This window comes from Sphaerodactylus townsendi, linkage group LG09, assembly GCF_021028975.2.
Source record: "Sphaerodactylus townsendi isolate TG3544 linkage group LG09, MPM_Stown_v2.3, whole genome shotgun sequence".
In the NCBI taxonomy this organism is placed as follows: domain Eukaryota; kingdom Metazoa; phylum Chordata; class Lepidosauria; order Squamata; family Sphaerodactylidae; genus Sphaerodactylus; species Sphaerodactylus townsendi.
Window position 1 is genome coordinate 9,896,496 of NC_059433.1, and position 18,569 is coordinate 9,915,064.

Here is an 18,569-nt window from a genome sequence, read left to right on the forward strand (position 1 = left end):
TGGTTGCAGTGGAAAACAACAATGGCTTTGACCTAGGTTAGTACCCTTCTCAGGGAACTGGGTTGAACCTATTTTACTTGTGTGCGGAATCGCCCTATGTCTACTGAGCATATTTGTTGATGTTCTATGTATACCTGTTCAGGAGCATTTGTGGTGACAGTTGATCTGTGGATTAGGTTTTAGAGCGACTTTATGCAGTTTGCAATCCAGGACAAAATGTTGGCCCACAAGTCATATATGATGGTCTATCAAGGACTAAATAACTTCCTTGTTTTGCCATCTACCTGGAAATTCGCACATTTGGTGGGGGTTGGAGACATGTTAAGAACCTTCCAGTCCATTATACAAATCTGGTAGCTATTTGGCTTTGTGCATTCCAAGAAGTCCAACATGCCCCTTAAGTTACATCTTGACTGTGTATTCTCCAAGTAGTAAGTCTGGTAGGCCCAACATTAAATGACATTGCACATTTACTGCAAAAAATATTTTGCACACTAAAAATAGCTGCAAGATAAACCTAAAGTGCATCGGTACTCATATCTTAGTTGGCAAATGTGGAACTATTGAGTTTAAAGAAGCTTTTTTAAAAATACAATCAAATTATTAAATGCTTCATACTCTGAAGGAATCGAGGTGGATTGTCATTGACATCGGTCAGCGTGATGTTCACCGTGGTGGTTCCTGATAATCCACCCATCTGGCCTCCCATGTCCTTGGCTTGGATGACCACTTGGTATTGCTCGCGGTTTTCTCTGCTCATATCTGGTAAAGCAGTTTTGATGATGCCTTATAAAAAGAAGGGAGAAAAAAGACTCAGAAACACAGAAGGGATGAATTAGGGAGGATGGGATAGACTGAATGAAAGAATTATGGTGGATTTGTGTCAGATATGTTTTACCGGTTAATCCACGGCAAAATGAATCAAATTGAATGTGCACGCATTGAAATGAAGCCTTAAGTCTGTAGCCACTTTAATGTCAGAACAAGGAAAGAGAATTAGGAAGCTTCTATGGCTCTGTGTTTTTAGGCTAGAGCTAAATTGATTTAATTATCCTTCTGGGGGAAATACAGACATTAAACATGGTTGCAACTATGGCTGTGAAAGCTTTTGAAAAACTTTTGATACAAGCTTTTGAAAAGCCAGCATCAAAGGGTGTTTACAACCCTCCCCAGAAGCAGCATAGGGGCTGGATCTATCGTGGAGAGGTGTTAAAGTTCAGCGTTGGCAAGATGGACGTACTACTTCAGAGAACAGATGCGAGATTACATTTTTTTTAAAAAAAGACACTCCCTTATATAAAAGACTGCACTAAACTATTTTATCTGATCATTTACTACAGGTATGGAACTTTAGTTTTCGTGGAGGGGGTAACTCGGGGGAGTATTCAAAATAAATATCCCCAACTAGGGTTCCCACTTCCCTGGGGTGTCTGCCAACTCTCAGCTGGTCGGCAGGAAGAAGCATGCCAGCTGAAGAGAGGAATGATCTGTGTCAGTGGTGGGATCCAAAAATTTTAGTAACAGGTTCCCTCGCCAGCCCCCCCTCAGCAAAGGGGGCAGAGGTGTACCTAGGCAAACCTGAGCCCTGGGCAAAACCTGAGTTGGATGCCCCCCCATGGGCAGCCACCCCACCACGACCCCCCCAATTTTTTTGCACCAGATCATTTCTAAATCATCATCACATTATAGAAAATGCCCCAACTCACAAATCTGAACACAGCAATGGTGGAACACGCAGGTTCTTTGATAGAGACTGGTGTGATAAAAGGTACGAAAGGCTGAGAATCAATGAATTGCAGTACCTGAAAGGGATTAACCCAGTTCAGGGAGTTACATTATTAGTTGTGATTGCTATATGGAACCTTCACGTTGAAAGGCAGTATGCCTCTCGGGGAGGTGAGGGCGTGGAGATGGAAAAGCGGACCCAGTTAGTAACCCCCTCTCGGCACACACAAATAATTAGTAACCCCCTCTCGGGAACTGGTGAGAACCTGCTGGATCCCACCTCTGATCTATGTGTCTGGTATAATGATGTCGCTTTTGAGTTCATGTGGAAACACAACATCGTGCCATGGAAGCTCTAGTATTCTGCCCTCAAAACTCTATAGAAACCATAGAGTTTTTGGAGCGGAGTGCTAGAGCATCCCAACACAATGCTGGTAAACTTGGAAATGATGTCATGGTGGTGGATGTGCAGGTCGCCACCCCCAGCAAACTCCTGCTGGTTGTCAAAAGGCAATCTACAATAAAGTGCTATAGTCTATTTGACCCCTTGAGGACTGTGCAGTAGCCATCTCGAGATGACATTATGTGCATGGAAATGAACACATGGTGCAGGCATGAGTACACAAACCCTACTTCATATTACTATAAAGTTTCAGTGCCCCACTCTCCGATAGTAGCTTGGGGACCATGGCAACCCTACATCCACAAGGTGGGGCCTGGAGTTCTTCCAAGATTACAATCCCCGGGGATTACAGCTGATCTCCAGCCAACAGAGACCAGTTCCGCTGCACTGAATGGCTGCTTTGGAGGGTGGACTCTATGGCATTATACCACACCAAAGCCTGTCCCCTCTCCAAATTCTTTCTCCCCAAGCTCTGTTGGGATACCGGGTTGGCAGAGTGCTCAAGACACATAATGCAGCACAGTCTGGGTTTGGGTGTGCTGTCAAGAAACAAAGGCCCCTTCCACACACGCAAAATAATGCGTTTTCAAACCACCTTCACTACTGTTTGCAAGTGGATTTTGCCATTCCGCACAGCTTCAAAGAGCACTGAAAGCAGTTTAAAAGTGCATAATTCTGTATGTGTGGAATGAGCCAAAGTCACACACATGGTCTCTTTAATCTAATCCGCTCTCAGTGGGATAGCATCAAACAACTAGAGAAAGGAAAGAGTCAGAGAGATAGATTGGTCAGGACCTGGAACATCTTTCCTTTCTGCTGCTCTGATGCTATCTCTTTGAGAATGCATTCGATTACAGCCCTCCCTCTGAAGTCTCTACAGTCCCCCCCAAAAAAAATCTGAAGTTAAGAGGCAGCACAAAGTCCTTCACTTCCAACAAACTCTATCCCCCAATCTCCGGGAATTTTCTAACCTGGAGCTGGCAATCCTAAATCACTAGCTCTATTCACACAGAAAATATACACATGCATGTTCCACAACTTTGACTGGGAACCAGAGGTGGGATCCAACCAGTTCTCACCACCTCTCTAGAAGTGGTTACTAATTTTTTCTGAGTGCCGAGAAGGGGTTACTAAAGCAACCTCCCTGCCCAATAGGAACTGGAGGTGTGTGTGCACCGCGGTGCCCCTGTTTGAATCCTACCACCATTGGAACCTGTTATTAAAATTTTTGGATCCCACCACTGCTGGGAACCCTACTTTTCAAATGTCCCTGAGTATTGGGATGGTGTTTATATGCATGCATAAAATTCCTAAAGATGTAGACTCCATGCTTTGAACTTTGCAACTGTGCAGCAGTGGGGCATGGCCAGCACATGTGTAGCTGTTTTCCCTCTAAATGTTTCATCTCTACATGAACTCTTTCTTTTTTGCTTCTGCTTCTGAAGAGACTTCTGCTTGCTCCTGACAGTTGAATCCAACCATCTTTTGTGTGTTTGAGAAAGGGAGAAGGGGGTCTGCTTTGAGCAGCTAAAGGAAGCTATTCTGGGGATCATGGGAACCTCATTGATAAAAGCAGAGGTGGGATCCAGCAGGTTCTCACAGGTTCCCGAGAGTAGGTTACTAATCATTTGGGTGTGCCGAGAGGGGGTTACTAATTGGTGATTTTGCCACATGATTTTTGCCTTAGTTACGCCCCTCCTCCGCTCCTCAGCAGTAGCGCGCAGAACTTGAAGCAGTCTAGCAGGAGGTGCACCAGCATGCATGGCGTGCATTCATTTCTTGCCCAAGGACCGACGCAGCAACTGCATCCTTGCCACAGCCCCACCAAGCAATGCCCCATCCCTGGAAGGACCGGCCATGCCCCCGTCATGCCCCACCCAGTCCCATTGGCGCTACGCCACTGTTTGAATCCCACCACCATGGGAACCTGTTACTAAAATTTTTGGATCCCACCACTGGATAAAAGCCATGAGGGGTAGGGCCTACAGCTAAGAGGAGGATAATGTGAAATAGCATGAAGAAGCTGGGTGGATCTAACCTGATGGTTCTTCCTGACCCATTCATGAGGGTAGATTCGAATGAGGAGCTTAGATTGTTCAGGAAGAAGCCAGCAGCTTCCTTTACCGAGCTGCGTCTTTCTGTTTAGCTCAGACCCCTTCTTCCCATTACCAATTTATTTTTTTAATCATGTGTCTATATTCAGAATCATACAATTCAGAAGACACAAGACACGAGAGGGTTTTTTGCTTTCCAAATTCTCCAATATTGAAAAAGACTGTTTCACGATTTTTATACTGTTGGCTAAGAAACTGGTGTTTTCCCCCCTTCTCAGTTTGGATTAGTCATAGCATATCACAGAACCAAAGCAACATAATCTACCCACCAGCTGCAACTTAGCATTTGCCATGCTCATGTAGATGATACTCAAAAGATGACAAATGACTGGGATTCTAAACCAGCTGCTTGCCTCTAGTTTATGTCTCTCTTTTTTTTGCATAGCTGTTCTTAGAGAAGATGTCTACTCTGGAGGGAGCTGTAACATTGGGAAACAATTGTGGGGGGATGCACCCCAGTTGTAATTTGGGGGGCATATAAGTCACTGTGCAATTTTATTCTTGTAGAACAGGGGTGGGTAATTATTTTTTTCCATGGGGCCGCATAAGAAACAGAAAATATTGTGGAGGGCCGGGCCAAAAGGCAGGGGGGTGAGGGCACTTTGAGAAAGCTCCCTGCAGAAGCCGTTGGCCAAGGTAACCGGGTTCTCATGGGCTTTCAAAGACTTCGGCCCCCTGTAGCATTGGTAATGGGGCCAGTCAGGGTCATCTGACAGTATTGATGTACTCCGCGGGCCGTATAATGCCCAGGTCTGTTGTAGAACATTGTCACTTGCCTATCAATGAATAATCCCTCCAAATAACAGCCACATAAAGGTTTCCTTTTGGTTAAGATAAAAGAATCTGGTGCAGAAGGCAGCCCCAACATTCCACGGATTTACCTTTGGGGATAAATTCCACCTGGCTTGCAAATTATCACACAGTGCATAGAATAATGGGAGAACTTTGTCCTTTAAAGACATTGTCATCTGCATTTAAGTTCCCAAAACACAACTGTGACTGTGGACCTGTGTGTACAATTAAGCATTTGAAAGGATCATGGACCACCCAATCCCATCCATTTCCTTCAGAACTGGCACTTTTCAGTTGCATGGCATACCCAAGAATGTCAGAAATCTCTGTACCACCTAGTGGCTTCCCTCCTCTTTGTACCCTCCAAAGAGTTTTAGTAGGGTCTTTTCAGTGGAATTTTAACAGGGTTAGACTAGGGTTATTTATTATAAAGGATATTAGCATCATCAGCCGATTCCCCAAGGTCAATTAATTGTGTGATACTCACACAAAATATCAAGGATTCAGGAAGAACTCCCCACTGCCTGATCAACAAACAAGGATTCATCCTGGTTCTAGAGCTCATTCTCCCCCTTATCCTGCTTCTTTGACGAACCTGCTTGAAAGTACTACTTTTTTTAAAAAAAACATGTCTTTGATCCAGTTTGAAGGGGAGGATCAGGGGTCTAATCCTGGTTCAAATTTCCCACCGTGGAGCGTGACGCAAATGCCTTACAACCAATCAGTGTGCACGGTGCTGTTCTCGCGAGAGCACAAGAGAACGATAACCAACCAGAAACTTGGGAAGGGGAGATGTGATGACATGCTGATGTGCTGACGTCATAACGTAAGCATGTTTTTGCGGGAGGAAAAAGGTCCCACCCCAACATGGCACAACAGCCAATCAGGAGAGACCCACCAAGCCAATTGCGTGGTAGTGGGGATTGTTATATTTCTTGAATCCGAGATAGGCCTAGATGCCTTCACTGGAAGGTTGAAACCTCGATGAAAAGGTGCAGTTTATTTTCAAACTTGGTTTGATCTAGACTGAATTTCCCAATGGGGATTTGGCCATCTTGAATAATTGGTTTCCATTTGTGGGTATCAACTGTAAAATGTTTTAAAACTTGATGTTTTAAACTGTGGTTTTAAATGTTGTAAACTGCCCTGAGCCCACAAAGGGAAGGGCAATTTAGAAATGTGGGGAAAAAAATCTTTTTTTGGTTAGTTCTCTCTGCCCCTTCCAGGTTAAGAGGGTCAATTTAGGAGAACCTTGCCCCAAAATGTTGGAGCTAGTCTTGACTGTGTCAGTAGAATAAATATGGATAAGCAGTTATTTGGACAGGTTAATGAAAACCTCTTTTTTTAGAGGGTGAAACGTAGGATGTAAATATTTGGGAAAAAAAAGTCAAAATTAAAAAGGCTTCAATTCCTGAATATAATTAGAAGAAAGCAAAGCTAACATAATTAGAACAAAGCAAAGTTGACAGAAGTTCTGACCTGTGTCTGGATCCACTGAAAAGTACGGCTGACCTTGGAGGATGCTATAAACGATTCTGGCACTGTTGCCGTAGTTAGAATCGTCAGCGTCGGTAGCTGTCACTTGGATGACAGAAGTTCCTAAATACGGAGGGAGACAGCAACATTGACAAGAAACCCACAATATAAAATAAGACAAGGTCTTAAAGGCAAGTTTTCCTGGTACATAAATATTTACTGGCTGGCCTGCTCAATCATGCACATATACGAAGGTGCTGCACACCTCACTACAATAATAAGCTGAAATACAAATGCACTGGAGTTAACTGGCATTCAGCAAAACCACTTCCATTCTCATTCATCTGCAACAGTGAACCTGGCATTCATCGCTACAATCTGAAAGCACAGAGCAGCAATCCGGATGTCGGATGAAGGTTGGTGAGAGGCGATGGCTCAGTTAGAAGACAGTATCTGCTTAGCACACTGAAAGTTCCAATTGGATTCAGTACAAGGCAACAATGGGTTCCACACAGCACAAACATATCATCTTTATAATGTTATACAACACTTTTGACGGGTGAACTTCACACCATTCTCTTCCCCAAAACTAGTTCAGCCCGTTATATTTCTCTCAATCCGGGTTTTCAAAAATTGCTGAACTAAGTTCTAACCAGCAGCCAAGGGGAGAGGTTGCATCTAAGCAAGGAGCGCAAACCAACTCCAAGCGAGGATATAGGGATCTTTCTTCCAGTCTATAATTGTGGAAGCACCTGAACAAGCTACGGAAAGTAATATTTCTTCTAAAAACTGTAAGTGCCTTATTAGAAATAGATATGGTGAATACAGGGCTCCAGTGATAGATCCCATGGGTAAATGCGTCTCCAACCCTTCAGCAAAAAGTGCAGTGGTCCTTGGATCATCAAGCACACTAATACATTGAACACATCAACCCCTGCAACTTTGGTCGTTTCCGCACGGAGGCGGAAGGGGTCGGGTCGGCGTAATCCACGCCGACCCAACCCCTCTGGGACCATTCGCATGGATCCCCTTCGGGGATCGGGCGGTATACAAATTAAATAAATAATAATAATAATAATTAATAATTTAGCATATGTCAGTATATCTTTGTAGGTATAGTTTAAGACTTATTAGATATCTAAGATAGGGGGAACAGGCTTGTTATTTAATATATTTGTTTATTTAATTACATAGTGTCGGGATTTGCTAAAAATTTAATTTCTGTAACAAGTCAGTGATATATATTGTAATTATATATTTCAATATTATACTTGAATACATTTTTAGCAGTAAACAGCGATGGCAAGCAGTAGAAAATCCACCAAAGAATTAAGAGCAAAAGAAGTGCAATACAATACTGAGAACGTAATGCATACGAGGCAAGAGTATGGTCAAAAAATAGAGTGACTCATTGACATGTTAGATGGATTTCAACATAATACAACAGAAAGATTTGATAAATTAAGCCATGACATGGACAATGTAAGGACGGAACTGGATAAATTCCAGAAAATGGAAGAAAAAAATGCAACAAGTTGATTCTCTAGTACATGAAAATAGAGAACAGATTGGCAAAATGAGTGAGAACATGGAGATAATCTACAAACAAATGCTGGAACAACAAGATAAATTTGCTATGTTAGAACTAAAGCAAAAAAAAAATTGGTTAGGATTAGAGGTTTACCTGAAATAAGAAATGAAAATACGTTCAAGCATATTTTGCCTATGTTAGGAGGGGAATGGAAAACATCACATGATGAGTCATCAAAGGAAGTAGATAAGATATGCAGAGTCAACTCGATAACTGCAAAGAAATGAAACCTACCCAGAGATATTATTGTCCGATGTAAGGAGAAAACGAGGGGAGACGAGATTTTAAGATGTAACTACAGCTCCGTTATATTTGGAAGTAAAAAAATTGATTATTTGTTTGTTTGTTTGTTTGTTTGTTTGTTTGTTTGTTATTGGATTAATATCCCACCCAATCCCCAAAGGAAATACCTATTAGATTACTACTGAAAAGAAAAGGATATTCTGACATAGTAGAACTGCTTAATAATAAGAAAATTGCATATAGATGGAACTTTCCCAAAGGAATGACTTTTCAATTCAACTCAAGAACTTATAATATCATGGATATGAAAAAAAACAAAATAATTTATGGAGTTTAATAAAGATAATTTATTTTCATTAGTACATTAAATTTAATATTTACACCTTGTCATAACTCACTGTAGTCTCTAGACAACCCATCAGTAATTTTCCTTGCACTCCATTTCAGAATAATACTGTCTTAAGCCAATAATTCAACACTAAGGCTGATACCACACGGGCCAAAAACAGTGGTGTGAAAACGGTGTGAAAACAGTATAAACCCTTTTACACCGTTTTAAACCCTTTTACACCATTGTCACACCATTTTCACACTGCTGTTTTTGGCCCACGCAGAATCAGCCAAGCATTGATTTCTGTATCGATTTTGTCCCAGGACTTCACTCCAGTGGACTTCATCTTTCTCGAGTCATGAGGGTGGGGCAGAATAGCCTAGAGCCTCTCATTTAAAACTGGCTCTGATGTCAGCTCCAGATTGAGAAATACCTGGATATTTTGGGGGAGGAGCCTGATGAAGACAGAGTTGAGGAAGGGATCTCAGAAGGGTATAATGCTCCAACGTCCCCCTTCCAAAGTGGCTATTGTCTCCAGGTGGATGGATGTCTGTTGCCTGGATATCAGTTGTAACAGTGAGGCATCTTCAGCTACTACCTGGAAACTGGTGAAATTTTCCTTTAATAGCTAGGACAGGTGGAATTTCTGGAGGAGAAAGATTAAGCTCACGTATTGAATGTCTGATTGTTACAAAGATGTTAGAGGCACTGGGGCTCTTCCAGGGGAGGGTGGGCTGGATAGCATGGACCTATCATAGAGTTACCAACCCCCAGGTGGAGCTTGCAGACTACAAAGATGTTCCTGGGGTTGCCATGTTTGGTTTGGGGCATATCTGGAGATTTGGAGGTGGAGCCTGGGGAGGGCAGGATTTTTTTGGGGGGAGGGAGCTCAGTAAGTATATTGCCATAAAACCCACCCTCCAAAAACGCTGTTTTCTCCAGGAGAACTGACCTGTATAGCCTAGAGATTACACCTGGAGCTCCCCAGGCTGTACCTGGAGGTTGGCTACACTGTAAATTCCCCTTAAGAGCAGCAGTTGCGTAGGAGGTTAAGAGCTCATGCATCTAATCTGGAGGAACCAGGTTTGATTCCCAGCTCTGCCGCCTGAGCTGTGGAGGCTTCTCTGGGGAATTCAGATTAGCCTGTACACTCCCACACACGCCAGCTGGGTGACCTTGGGCTAGTCACAGCTTCTCGGAGCTCTCTCAGCCCCACCTACCTCACAGGGTGTTTGTTGTGAGGGGGGAAGGGCAAGGAGATTGTCAGCCCCTTTGAGTCTCCTGCAGGAGAGAAAGGGGGGATATAAATCCAAACTCTTCTTCTTCTTCTTAACAAAATAATATCTTCAGAGGGTAGAGTCTGTGGCATCACATCCTTGTTGTGCTCCCTTCCCTATACAGACCCTCCTTTTCCTCCCAGGCGCTGCTCTCAAATCTCACAAAATTTCCCAAGATGGAGTAGGGAGCCTTGGTTGAGGCCAAAGAGCGATAAGGACAGTCTGCCAGTTCTCCCAATAAGCAGCAAAACAAAGAGTGTTTGGGAAATCCTGGCCCTAAATATCCAGTCCTGAGAGGAGGATTTTGTTTTTAGGGGGGAAAAAACCAGGACACAACTGGGGAGAGGTAAAACAGCTTGGAAAATGTGAGGGAAAATGTATACACAGACTACGGGTGCTGTTTAAAACAAAACAAAGCTATGCTATTTTTGCTACTCTCCAAATGTTAACCTGATTCCGAGTTTATTGCAGAATACGGAGTCCCCGAGCAACTGGTTCAATTTATTCAGAAGGGAGAGCTCTGTTGAAGAATTTTATTTCCCCAGCCCTTAATGAGAGAACTCACTACCCCTGCGACGGAGGAAACTTCAACAGCTGCAGGGAATAACATCTTTAAAATGTGCGTGTTTGTGTGCACTCTGTATCTGTGCAGTAAAACCTAAGATGGCAGAGGGACTCTCATATCTCCAGACCGCTGGTAGAGGGTGCCATTTTAAATTTTGCTCCATGGGAACAAGAAGGGTTTGGATTTATACCCTACATTTGGATCCTTCCGCACATGCAGAATAATGTGCTTTCAAACCACTTTCACAACTGTTTGCAAGTGGATTTTGCTATTCCGCACAGCTTCAAAGAGCACTGAAAGCAGTTTGAAAGTGCATTATTCTACATGTGCGGAAGGAGCCTTTCTCTCCTGTAATAAGTCTCAAAAAGGCTTACAAACTGCTTCTCTTTGTCTTTCTACAACAGACACCTTGTGGTGTGGGGATTGGAGAGTTCTGAGAAAACTGTGACTGGTCCAAGGTCACCCAGAAGGCTTCATTTGTAGGAGTGGGGAATCCAACCAAGTTATCCAGATTAGAGTTCACCTGCTCTAAACCACTACACCAAACTGTCTCATGGAAGCAACAACAACAACAACAACAACAACAACAACAACAAAAGCATCTGAATGAGGAGTAAAGTTCTAACCTAGCTACTTCCTAGTGTACTGATGATAGAATAGAGTAGAGTAGAATAGAATAGAATAACTTTAATGTCATTGTGCGCACACGTTGTGCCTTGTGCCCACACAACGAAAATACAAAACAACGAAAATACAAAACATTCCCCAATGAACATCTCTGCAATCCGCACACCCCAACTTACAGCCATCCCTACACAGCCATCTCTACACAGCCACCACCACGTCAACACATTGCCATGGAGTTTAACATAGCCACAGCTCTAGGATAGAAGCTTTTGGGTAGGAGTTTTAAGTAATTCCACACTTTGTGTTGGAAATGGAAATTCCCCTATTGTCCCTTGCATTTAAACCTGGTTTATGTACCCAGAAGAATATGGTAAATTGTGGGGTAGATTAGACCACTGGTAACTGCAGGGAGGGAATTACTGTTTTATATGCTCCTTCATATAAAAGTAGTATGTAAATAGATAGTGAATGTGAGGCAGAATATTTTTATTCTTGGCTTAGTGGGCTGGATTCACTCATAGTCTGATAGAATAAAGCCTACTTCGACAGATCAGACTTTTAATGTATTGTCCTCCTTGGCAGATTTCTTCATGTTGTCAGCCTCCAGATTGGATCTACATATCGCCTAGAATTACAACCCATCTCCACACAACAGGGATCAGAACCTTGGAGGCAAAAAAGAACAGCTTTGAAGGGTAGACTGTATATATAATAGCCCACTGAGAACCCAACCCTCTATAAGGTCCTTGATGAAGACCTAATCCAGAGGATCATGGGCCCCAAACTCCTCGAAATTCACCAGGACATTCCCAATTCACAGTTGGCAATTCTAGTGTAACGTCATAGAGTTCATAGCAGCCATTTTCTCAATGGGAACTGATGCCTGTAATCTGGAGAGCAGTTGTAATTCTGGGAGATCTCCAGGCCACCCCTGGAAGTTAGCAACGCTCAGTAGTACTTGTTTCCAGGTAAATAGCACTACGATTGCTGCCTAAGAAAGCAATCCTATCCATATTTACCTAGGAAAAAGTCCCACTGCAGTGGGGCTTACTGCTGATTAAATATGCGCAGGATCGGCCTGTGCCTGTAATCCTATGCGTTGATATTTGGAAATGGAACAGGGATATCCAACATTTTCGATCCTGTGGGGACCTTTGGAATTCTGACACAGTTTGGTGGATGCAGCTGTCAAACAGCTGCCACAGAAGAGCTGCGGTGGGTGGTGAAAACAAGGTGACAATAAAGGGAGCTGAAAAATTGAATTGCGAAAAATCCCAAAATGTTCATCATTTTTGTAGTTCATTTGGCCCTCCTTGGAAGGAAGGAAGGAAGGAAGGAAGGAAGGAAGGAAGGAAGGAAGGAAGGAAGGAAAGGAAGGAAGGAAGGAAGGAAGGAAGGAAGGAAGGAAGGAAGGAAGGAAGGAAGGAAGGAAGGAAGGAAGGAAGGGAGGGAGGGAGGGAGGGAGGGAGGGAGGGAGGGAGGACGGACGGACGGACGGACGGACGGACGGACGGACGGACGGACGGACGGACGGACGGGAGGGAGGGAGGGAGGGAGGGAGGGAGGGAGGGAGGGAGGGAGGGAGGACATCTCTCTCCCTTATTTGTAGCCCAGCAATGTCCAGTGTTCAACTGAACTGTGTGCTATTGTCAAAGTCCATGTGGACAATGGAGACAAATACTGGACTTGGTCAGAGCTTGTTCTTCAATGTTAGGCTCAGTCTGGCTGGGTCCAGCTTTAATCTGTGAGCTCCTCCTATGAAGCTTGTTTAAAATTGGACCCAGTCAGGCTGGGCCCAGGGTTGAACTGTGGGCTTGGCCTAGCCATGTTCAGCTTTATACTGCTAGCTCCACCTCCAAAGTTCATGCAAACCTTAGAGGTGGAGGCACCACAATAAAACTGGACCCAGCCAGGAGGACACCGCAGTTCAACAATGGGCTCGGCTTGGCTGGGTCCAGCTTTAAACCACAGGCTTCAGAAGCAGAGCCCACAGTTTAAAGGTGGGTTCTGGCTGGCCAGGTCCAATTGTCAATTCAGAAGAAGAAAAAGAGTTTGGATTTATACCCTCCTTTCTCTCCTGTAAGGAGACTCAAAGGGGCTGACAATCTCCTTGCCCTTCCCCCCCTCACAACAAACACGCTGTGAGGCGGGTGGGGCTTAGAGAACTCCAAAAAAGCTGTGACTAGCCCAAGGTCACCCAGCTGGCATGTGTTGGAGTGCACAGACTAATCTAGTTCTCCAGATCAGAGTAGGGAATCAAACACAATTTTCCAGATTAGAGTGCACCTGCTCTTAACCACTACACCACTGCTGCTCAGTGCCTGCCTTCGAAGTCCATTTGGATCTCAGAGGCAGCAGGTGGTGCCACATTAAATGAATCCAAAAAATACCATTTTTTGCCCATTCCCAGTTGTGATGTTTCTGAATTCCAAAATAGAGACTGAAAGAATGAGAAGCGTTTCAAACAGTAGATCAAACAGTTCTAATGAGCAACTCTAATAGGTTCATGCGAGCACTCTCTCATCTAACTAAACTTCTTTTGGGAACAGGAGGCCTTAGAGAGGTCTTCGAATTATCACACTAGACCCGTGGTGGCAAACCTTTGGCACTCCAGATGTTATGGACTACAATTCCCATCAGCCCCTGCCAGCAGCTGATGGGAATTGTAGTCCATGACATCTGGAGTGCCAAAGGTTCGCCACCACTGCACTAGACTAACATAAGGGAGCATCTTGAAAGTACAAGTTCTGTCACATGTGTTGGGAAGAATGTGGGATTTGCAGAAGTAAAAGTTAAAAAGATAAATGGGGTTAATGATTGTGAATGCAGAACTGACTGTTCTTAAATATTATTATAAGGTCATGCTTATATTAGACAGAGGTGCAGATTTTGCCTATGTTTCTAAACATGGCAGGAGATCCAAAGATAAGAAAATTGGGGGGGGGAAGCACACAAGGAACCAATTCTATGCAGCTGGGCTATCAAGTTGCTAGATCATGCACACCCCAGCAAAAAATTACTAGTTTACACCTTATATCTCATTCCTAGGGACCTCAAAGAAATCAGAACCGAAAAACACAACTTGTGTATAACTTCTTGGTTATTTTCTACAGACAAGCAAGTATTTACAAGTCTGCAATCAGCCTCTCCCTTTGTAACATGCAGCAGTTAACTATATGGTTGTGCCACTGATAGGAAACACAGGTAGAAAGTAGTTATCACTCAGGGCAGTAAGAACAGTCATTAGTCATGAGGTACATTTTCTAGCAACAAAGGTGACGCGGAACAGGCCTGCTTTGACCTGCGTGCTCCATTCAAATGTCTTTCTGGGGTTCCCAAATCCTCTGGGAAAGGTCTCTCTCTCTCTCAGTAATCACTTCCACCACCTGACCTTTGTAGAAATTGCCCACTTGGGAGGGTCAGGAATCAGGACCCCCCAGCTTCCTTTCCAAATCTGAGGTCTTGCACCTGTGTCACCTTCTTCCCCATTCCTGGACATCGGGCGTTTTCCCACTTACCAATAGCTGCGCGCTACTGTAGGCAAGTAGCATGGGGTCCCGCGGCACTCTCCACTACAAGGGCAGCGACAAAGCAGCCGCCCCAACGCTGCCGCTGTCGCGCCCCCTCAGCGCGCGTCATTCCTGGTGCTCTTCCAAACAGCACCTTTTGATGACCCTGTGCAGAGCACGGGGGCGTGGGGAAGCCTGGGCGCGCACCAGAAATGACGCGTGCTGAGAGCAGCACACGGCATAGGGGGGTCGTGGCAAGTGGGGAAACGCCCATCATTGGGAGAATTTACTGCTTGGTGAACCTCTGGAGGAATAGTCACTTGCCAACTGCAAACATTCCCCCTTCTGACACCATTTCTTTAAAACAGCATGCCCAAGGCAGTGGGGGTCTATGTGATACAGAGAATGGTTACCAGCACCCTATGTTTAAAAAGTATTTATTTAAAGAAATAACATGTTTACAAGTACACTTTTAGCACAGCACCAGATTGAGCAAGGGATTCAAAAGGAATGACAGATAAACACAATTCCTCTGTCCTTCTTTCTGCACATGCCCTGTTAGTTGTTAGACTATGGGGCAGGCCCTTAAGCTTAGAATATTACAGATCTGACAGGGTTCCCATTACCTGAAAGACTGTGCCAGCTCCCAGGAAGTAGCACTATGTCCAAGATGGCTGCCTCCCCCAGACCTCCACATTTACACTACTTGGGGGTTAGTGCAACAAGTATACAACCCAATGCAATTGCACAAATACTGGCTGGCAGTCAAAGGACTGTTTCACTTAGAAAATGTTAAATGTGTTTAATACTATTTACAAGAAGAGAATTTCTCACTACAGTTCCAAGTGAATGGAAATTATCTCAGTCTCTGGTACACGCAACAACAACTCTGTTTGTCACCATAGAATGTGTGGGACTTCCTTCAGTCTCCAGTACACATGTAATTTTCAAACAAGAGTGCATGGATTAGCAAGCATAACCATACAAGTTTCTGTTAAGGTGCTGGCAAGATTCTTAGGTTTAAAGTGAATAGTTTGAGCTAGCCAGATCCTAGGTTGATGCCTGACCTCGCTGTAACTTCACAGCTTGAAAGATGCTCTCTGAGTATCATAATGTCTCACACATCCATAGACATTCTCTTGGACCGCAATCCATCACAGAGGCTGTTTCCGCACAGGCGGAATACAGCGTCCCAGGGACGCTAAACACAGCATCCCTGGGGAGGGGTTCGCACGGCCGCCACCACTGCATTGCAGCAGCGGCAGCCTCAAAACCCCCGAGTGGCGCGAAGCCACTGTTTCTGAACTTCGCTCCCTAAGTGAGGTATTTCGGAAACAGTGGCTTCCAACTGCTGCTGTGTGAACAGCAGTGTCTGGAAGGCATCATTTCCCCCCCCTTTCCCGAATGCCTACCTTGTCTCCTGGCTTTCAGCTTGTCGCAGAGGCCAGGGGACACGCCCCCCTGGCCTGCAACTCCAGAGCTGTCAGGCGTGTCCCCTGGCTTCTGCAATGAGCTGGAAGCCAGGAGACAAGGCAGGTATTTGGCGACGGTGCAGCTTGTACGAAGGCTGTGCCATCGCCTGCCGCCATCCCGGGACCATCCATGCAAATGGTCCGTGTGTGTGGGGGGGTGCATCAGCATTGTTTATGCAGACACCCCCCCGCACCTTTGCAGTGCGGAAAGGGCCAAAATATCTCCACAGCTGCATGAATGTCCTCTGGAAAAAACTCTGTCCCCTTTGGTGGTCCCAGCCAGAAGAGAGCTTCCTTCTTGCTCCCAAGAGTTTTATCAATTCCCAGTCCCCAACCCTTTCCCCTCCCTCCTGCCCAGAGAGGGAAAAATGGTTAAAATCTCTCTTCAAAGTGGAAGATGCCAGTTCTTCACAAATGGGGTATCTGGCATTCAACAGGTTAATCAGCAGAGAAACAGTCACTAAGCCATACATAGCTGCTCTCCAGCATGCAATTGTTCTCTGCAGTCTCTGCCAGGGAAGGTTTTTTTCCCCCATACAGTATCTCAGTACCTCCCAGGTAAGCATTTGGCTGTCTTAAGGATGCATGTCCTTAGAGAGATTCCAACAGCCAGTAAACAAGCCATGGTGGTTGCCTAATGAGGCAGCAAATGCCAGTCAGCAGCTTACAAACTCTTCCCTGGGTGTTTGAACTGAAAAGGGAAAGGTAACGACTATCACTTTTCACCTCCCCCCAGAGGAACAGATATAACTGCATCCAACTACTGTCTGGCTTGCATTGGAGATAGCAATCTTTTAATCAGATTTTCCAGATTTTTGTAGAGAAGATGGAACGTTCTTGTTCAGCGTTGTGGCCTCTATACAGTCCCACATGGAAGAATAGCAAGGACAGGTGCCGTGGAGGTGGGTGTGCACTGTCAATGAACCAGTTTACAACACAGCTTGACCAGTGGTGGGATCCAAAAAATTTAGTAACAGGTTCCCATGATGGTGGGATTCAAACTGTGGTGTAGTGCCAATGGGGCTGGGCGGGGCACGATGGGGGTGTGGCCAGGAATTCCTGGGTGGGGCATTCCTGGGTGGGGCTGTGGCAAGGACGCAGCCACTGCGCCGGTCCTTGGGCGGGAGATCAATGCACGCAGGCACAGGCTGCCATGCACGCCGGTGCACCTCCTGCTAGACTGCTTCAAGTTCTTCATGCTAATGCTGAGAGGAGGGGTGTAACTAAGGCAAAAAAATCACGTGGCAAAATCACCAATTAGTAACCCCCTCTCAGCACACACAAATAATTAGTAACCTACTCTCAGGAACCTGTGAGAACCTGCTGGATCCCACCTCTGAGCTTGACCCACAGTCATCTCCGAGCAGCTACGTGGTCTACTCCTCTGACGTTTATCAAGCATTACTCTGTGGACATCAGTGCTCAGGCTAAGACAACTGTGGGTCAAGCTGTGTTGCAAACTGTGGTTCATTGATAGAGCATAGCCACCACCATGTCCCTTATTCTCATTGAGGGACTTCTCAGGGGGTTCCCTAATACACTTGACCCTGACACTACCTCTCCAAAGTTATGTGTGTGTGGGCTTGCTGTCAACCAACAGCTGACATATGGCAACACCTTGAGGTTTTCAAGTCAAGGGACATTCAGAGATGGTTTGCCGTCGCCTGCTCAGGCGTGGGCTAAGAGACTTCTAAGAGAACTGTGACTGGCCCAAGGTCACCCAGCATGCTTCATGTGGAGGAGTGGAAAATCGAACCTGGGTCTCTAGATTAGACTCTGCCACTCTTAACACTATACCCTGCTGGCTCTCCAGAGTAATATGGGGAAGAAACAAATAACTCTTCTCTTCCTTAATTCATAGCATAAATAACTTCCACTGAGTCCCTTTCAGTCCCTTTATTTTCCAGAGAAAACTCCAAATGCTTTACACTCCAATCTAGATTGGGGAGAGGGGCTAATTGGGCTGTGGGAGCAGTGAAGGGCTGCACCAACACATTTGCCCCCACTGCTGGCATAAGGGGGACCCAGGCCAGAAAAGGGAGCAAAAACACTGGTATCCAACCACCCCACAGCCCCACAAGGGGGCAAATCTGGAAATCCAGGGAGGCTCCCTATGCTGTTTCAAATTCTGAAAGTTGGAAATTCTGCTGTTGGAAATTCTGAAAGTGCTGTATTAGCCTGTTTGTTCTATAGGGCAATTCAGGCAGCTGGAAAGATTTAAACTTTCCCTCCTTTCTGCATCATTCAAAGCCTCCCATGGAGGCAGCGTTAGGTCTCAAACCTGGAAACAATAACAGAACTCTGGGTTGCTGATCAGCAGCGTTTATTGAAAAGCAACGAAGCACCCAGCTTGTAAAAAGCCAGTTCTGGCAAAACATGCTTTTGCTATCCCCTTAATTCAGAAACAATCCCTCCTTCTGTTTCTCCAAAGAATGTGAGAAAGA

General features: G+C 45.0%; 1 protein-coding gene across 3 annotated transcripts in view; it reads right to left on the reverse strand.

The window, feature by feature from the left end:
• Positions 1-18,569, reverse strand: part of LOC125438895 (cadherin-9-like) — a 226,358-nt gene that overhangs the window by 79,625 nt on the left and 128,164 nt on the right. For all 3 annotated transcript variants that reach the window (XM_048507565.1, XM_048507567.1, XM_048507566.1), the window contains exons 4-5: positions 6,514-6,633; positions 619-786 (exon numbers count right to left, since the gene is read on the reverse strand). In XM_048507565.1, coding sequence (XP_048363522.1) covers positions 619-786; positions 6,514-6,633 — 288 coding nt within the window. The remainder of the gene's footprint in view (positions 1-618; positions 787-6,513; positions 6,634-18,569) is intronic.